Source organism: Marmota marmota, unplaced genomic scaffold (assembly GCF_001458135.2).
Source record: "Marmota marmota marmota unplaced genomic scaffold, marMar, whole genome shotgun sequence".
Classification (NCBI taxonomy): domain Eukaryota; kingdom Metazoa; phylum Chordata; class Mammalia; order Rodentia; family Sciuridae; genus Marmota; species Marmota marmota.
The window spans coordinates 46,615,961-46,621,808 of record NW_026000174.1 but is presented as its reverse complement, the minus strand read 5'-3'; the positions used below and the strand labels follow the sequence as shown (position 1 = coordinate 46,621,808).

The following is a 5,848-nucleotide window of genomic DNA, read 5'->3' as shown; positions in this document are numbered from 1 at the left end:
GGAGAAATGAATGACAGTAGAGGGGGTAGAGAGAGAAGAGGGGAGGGGAGGGGAGGGGAGGGGGGATAGTAGAGGATAGGAAAGGCAGCAGAATACAACAGACACTAGTATGGCAATATGTAAATCAATGGATGTGTAACTGATGTGATTCTGCAATCTGTATATGGGGTAAAAATGGGAGTTCATAACCCACTTGAATCAAAGTGTGAAATATGATATATCAAGAATTATGTAATGTTTTGAACAACCAACAATAAAAAATTAAAAAAAAAGAAAATATTATTTTGAGTGAAAAATAAAAAAAAAAAGCTCCTGTTTCATTGTCTCCGCATTAGTTACTATTGCTGTGTAATAAATTTTCTAAAATCTAGTAGATAAAAAACAAATGTTTATAATCTTATATAGTATTCAAAACCAGAAATCCTGATGTGGTTTAGCTGAGTAGTTTTGGCTCAGAATCTCTCTCATGAGATTGCAACCAAAGTTGTTGGCCAATGCTATCTGAATAAAGATCTACTAGGGGTGAAGAATCTACTTTTACAGAGGCTGTTAGCAGTCATAAGTTTTTTGCTGGCTGTTGGCTGAAGGCTTCAGTTCCTTGCCACATGGGTCTCTCCATAGGGACTACTCACACAACATAGCAGCTTGCTTTCCCCAAAACAAGACAGTAAAGAGAGAGGGAAGATGAGAGAGTGCAGAAATAATGTACCATCATCCCTGGCCACATACCAATCCTGGTACAAATGAAAAGGGTCTACACTAGGTTGTGAATACAAGGAATTATTGAGGGCCATCTTGGAGCCTGGCCACCATGCTCACCTTTCTACAGTACGATGAGAAGGCAAAATCTTGCAAATAACAAGCCAATATCCCCACAAAAATTAATCTTAAGTCTAATCAACTTTTTGTTTATTTAAGAACACGCCATTCACCCAAGTTACTGTACCTCACCCTGTGGATAAAATTTCAGTCTGTTTTGAGCTAGGACTTCTGATCACTGCCAAATCAGAGTCCAGTACTGCCAACTCAAATTACTCACTTCATTCATAATTACCTGTTGAATCCACAGATTAAATAATTTTTATGATCCACTCCCATCCCATTCTTGCCATAGATGTAAGGAGACTCTGGATAAGTAATAGTGGCTCCCTTCCTATCCCCTTTCCTAAACCCTTTCTCACCTGCTCTTCAAACCAGATCTCCCATAGACCTATGGAAAAGTTACTAAAAACCCTAAATGATTCGGTCTTCCCATTTGGATAAACCTAATAAAAACACCAGCTCCTACCTGAGAGACAGAAACTATACATGCAAAAGCAAGTTTACGTTCTTCGAGATGACGTGTGTGTGTGTGTGTGTGTGTGTGTGTGTAAATTACATGAATTACAATGAGCACAGTTTCGTTTTAATTCCAAGTGGCCAACAGACTGATCAATTCTGAACAACTATGCCTCCAAGGTGCCCGCCAGGCCTGCATTACCCATATCAGCCAGTCCTCCCGCACGGGTCCCGGGAAAACTAGTTTCCCCTCCGGTAAATGGACAAGCCAGGTCAACCTGCTCCCCTGAAAACCATGCTCCCTCCACTTCCTCCCAGGTCCTGGATCCTCGAGATGGCCATTCTGCTGCAGAACCCTTCTAAGTTCCTCCCAGCCCCGGTGCCACTAGCGAACCGCTCCCGCCACTTTGAAAGACTACAGCCCCCGGCATGCCCCGCGCAGGCGGCGGAGTCACGTGATCGCGCTCCTCCCGCGACTGCAGTCACATGATTTCGGAAAAATGGCCGCCGTGACAGCGGAGCACTTCGCGGCTCTCCAGAGTTTGCTGAAGGTAAAGGGCGGGGCGGGGACGCGTGCGGTCTCCTTTGTCTTCCGAACTGAGTCTACGGAGCGAACGGGGCGGGCACGGGGAATAAGTTGGCCCTGATTTGGAGCCACAACTCTGCCACTGCTTCTCTGTGTGACCCCGGGCAAACAGTTGCTCCTTTTTGAGCTTTTAAAGAGAAACAAAATCAACAACTCCCTGACTAGAAGGTGAAAAAGAAAAAAATGAGATAACGGACGTGAAGGGGCTGTACAAATGCCCCCCACTGTTAAGTCTCTGGGGCTGGTTTTGGGGATGGAGCGTTGGGGGTGATAATTGCTGGATCCGTTTTACTGGTTCCCCATTTCATCCCACAGCCCTTCTGCACTCCCTCTCCATCTGCCAGCGCTAGCGACTGAGGTGTGCTTTCTGTGTTCCTGAGGCCCGGGTTTTCTGTTCACGCCTCTGACTGAGAAAGGGCCGGAACACTCTCCTGATAATTATTTGTTTGAAAGATTGAGTGGTTGAAAGGGACATACTTCCCCGGGCTCGTAAAGTTCAAATAAAATGAGGGGTTGGAATTAACTTTTGATTTCCTCTATAAAAGGGCGGCTTTATTTTCCTTTGAAACACTTGTCATTAGATAACATTATGAATCTATTTGCCTATTGTCCGTCTTCTCTTAAGAATGTAAGATCCATGAAGGACGGTTTCTTTAACTTTCCTTTTCCCTTTAGTAGGTGAAGAGGATTGAGTTAATTATACTCAACAGTTTATGACAGAGCATCGTCATCAGTCCATACAATGGTCTCCGTTTTGTTTAACTTAATTTTGAATGGCCTCCCCAGTATTCATTTGCACTCTACGCTCCTAAAATCACTACTTTATTGTTCATCAGTATATATCAACAATTCTGTAGCAATATGCATTCATTTTCATTGCTCTTATCCTATGTACTCTTTTATTTTTTTTAAATATAAACTTTCTTATTTTGAGATAACTGTAGATTGACATGCAGTTGTAATAAATAATGCAGAAAGATCCCATTTACCCTTTACCCAGTTTCCCCCAATGTTGACATTCTGCAAAACTATAGGAAACTATCATAGCCAGGGTGTTAACATTGATAGTCAAAATACAAAATGTTTCCATCACCACAAGACCCCTCTTGCTGCTCTTTTGTAGTCTCGCTTCCCTTCATCCTCCACCCCTTCTTTAACATCTGACATTATTTTTTTTAAAGAATTTTATATAGGCTAGGTATGGTGGCCCTCCCCTTTTATTCCCAGCAACTTGGGAGGCTGAGGCAGGAGGATCAGAAGTTTCAAGTCAACCTGGACTACTTAGTGAGACCCTGTCTCAAAATTTTTAAAACGGGTTGGGGATGTAGCTCAGTGGCAGAGCACTTGCCTAATATGCATGATACTCTGGGTTTGAACCCTAGTACTGCGCTAGCGCACGCGTGCACACACACACACACAAAAGAACTTTATATGAATCATACAGTATGTATGGATTGACTTTTTTTCACTCAGCTTAATCCCCTGGAGATTCGTCCACATTGTCTGTATCAATGGTTCTTTACTTTTTATTGCTGAGGAGTATTCCATGGTGTGGATATACAAAAGTTTGCTTGATCTATTGAAAGACATCTAAATTGTTTCCAGGTTTTGCTATTACAAATAAAGCTGCTGTAAATGTTTGTGTACAGGCTTGGAATACAGTTACTGGGTCATTTGGTGGTTGCATGTTTCATTTTTCAAGAAATCTCCAAACTCTTTCTGGAGGCTGAACTACTTTATATTTCTACTAGCAGTGCCCAGGTACTCCAGGATGTCCCATCCCCACCAACGTTTGATGTTATCACTATATTTTATTCAAGCCATTCTGAAAGATGTGTTTTGGTATCTCAGTGTGGTTTTAATTTGCGTTTCTCTAATGACTAAATGATGTTGAGTCTCTTCATTGATTATTTTCCCTCTGTGTATCTTCAGTGGAACATCTTTTGTCCCTATTCTAATTGGAGTATTTGCCTCTGTAATCTTGAGCTTTGGATTTTTAAAAATATGCTCTGGGCTCCAGATTACTAATTTTGACATTTGTTTCAATTTCTAATATGCACATTGAATATTATAAATTTCCTTTTCAACACTTCATTGACTGTGTCCTACATATGTTGATACGTTGTTTTCTCATTTTCACTCACTTAGTGTAATTTATTTTAAGTTCCCTTGAGATTTGGTCTTTGACCTGTGAATTATTTAGTAGTGTATTGTTTAAATTTCCATATGTTTAACATTTTCCTGTTATATTTCTGGGTCATAATACAAACTTCAACAAATTTTTAAAACTAAAATGAATAGTGTGCTGTTTTGTGGACCAGAATATGATCTATCTTGATATATGTCCAGGTGTTTGAGATGTGAGTGTATTCTGCAGTTTCTGGGTATGAAGTGTTCTGTAAATGTCAATTAGAATGATTTATTATGTTGTTGAGTTCTTCTTCATCTTTTTTGAATATCTGTGTAATTGTTTTATTAATTATTGAAAGAGGGGCTTTGATATCTCAACTATATTTGTGAATTTGTTTCTCATTAACAGTGCTGTCAGCTTTTGCTTCACATATTTTGCAGTTTTTTTTAAAAAAAATTGTAGTTATAGATGAACAGCATGCCTTTATTTTGTTTATTTCATTTTTATGTGGTGCTGAGGATCGAACCCAGTGCCTCACGCGTGCTAGGCAAGTGCTCCGCCACTGAGCTACAGCCCCAGCCCCATGTTTTGCAGTTCTTTTACTGGGTACAGATACATTTAGGATATCGTCGTCTTGGTGGATAGGACCTTCTATCATTATTTAATGTCCCTCTCTTTCTCTGGTAATTTTCTTTTGGTGACACATGCTTTATCTGATATTAACGTAACCACTCTTGCTTTCTTTTGGTTAATGTTTGCATGGCACCTCTTCTCTCATCCTTTTACTTTCCAGCCAGCTCCTATCATATATTTGAAGGGAGTTTTGTGTATAAACATTTAATTGAGTCATATTTTTAATCCACTCTGCCAATTTCTGTATTTTAATTGGAATGTTTATGCCAATTAAATGTTAGAATTAGTATAATTACTGATATGTTAGAACATAAGTCTGCCATTTTTTTGTTGTTGTTTCCTGTCTATTCTTTCTTGTTTTTTGTTTCTATTTACATTTTTCTGCTTTCCCCTGGGTTATTTTTTAGAGTTGTTTTGATTTGTCAGTAGTTCTAAAAATGTATTTCTTTTTATAGCCCCTTTAGTAGTTGCTATAGTTACTATTTTGTGCATGTACAGCTTATTTCAGCCTATTGGTGTCATCATGGTGTTAGGGTGAAGTATAGACACCTGCCTCTCTGTCTCTCCCTTAACCCTTCTTTACTTGTAGCATAATTGTCATGGGTATGTCCTCTGGGTACATTTAGAGGCACATCAGACAGTGTTCTAATTTTTCTTTCAACTTTTAAACATATTTAGAAAATTCAAGAAAATAAAGGATTTTTTTTTTTTTTTTTTTTTTTTTTTTTGCTTATCCTTTTCTTTCTTCCTGACATTCCAAGGATTCTTCTTGTTCCAAGAAAATCTGGGGTGAAAGAACCAACTTCTGTAGGCCACATGTGGAAAGAGACTGCAGAAAGATGTCAGGCATATTCTTGGCACTGCCAGCACCAGCATTCGGCACCTGGTATTCCCCATACCTCCCTGACAGCTTGGCGTTTCTCTAGTCTGCTGGGAGGCTCGTGGGGAAAGAGGCCAGGGTTCCCCAAGGGTAGTCACGGTGTCCTGGCTCAACATGGCTGCAGTCAAGTCAAGCTGGATCTTCGCACTCCTTTCATTCCTTCTTTTCTCTTTTTTTTTTTTTTTTTAATTTTTTATTGTTGGCTGTTCAAAACATTACATAATTCTTGATATATCATATTTCACACTTTGATTCAAGTGGGTTATGAGCTCCCATTTTTACCCCAAATACAGATTGCAGAATCACATCAGTTACACATCCATTGATTTACATATTGCCA

General features: G+C 39.7%; 1 protein-coding gene across 3 annotated transcripts in view; it reads left to right on the top strand.

The window, feature by feature from the left end:
- Positions 1-1,758: 1,758 nt before the first annotated feature.
- Positions 1,759-5,848, top strand: part of Commd9 (COMM domain containing 9) — a 16,808-nt gene continuing 12,718 nt past the window's right edge. For 2 of the 3 annotated variants that reach the window (XM_015477784.2, XM_015477786.2), the window contains exon 1: positions 1,765-1,829. In XM_015477784.2, coding sequence (XP_015333270.1) covers positions 1,779-1,829 — 51 coding nt within the window. In that variant the 5' untranslated portion in view covers positions 1,765-1,778. Of the gene's footprint in view, positions 1,830-5,848 lie in introns of all 3 variants that reach the window. The other variant, XM_015477785.2, reaches the window with a different exon arrangement.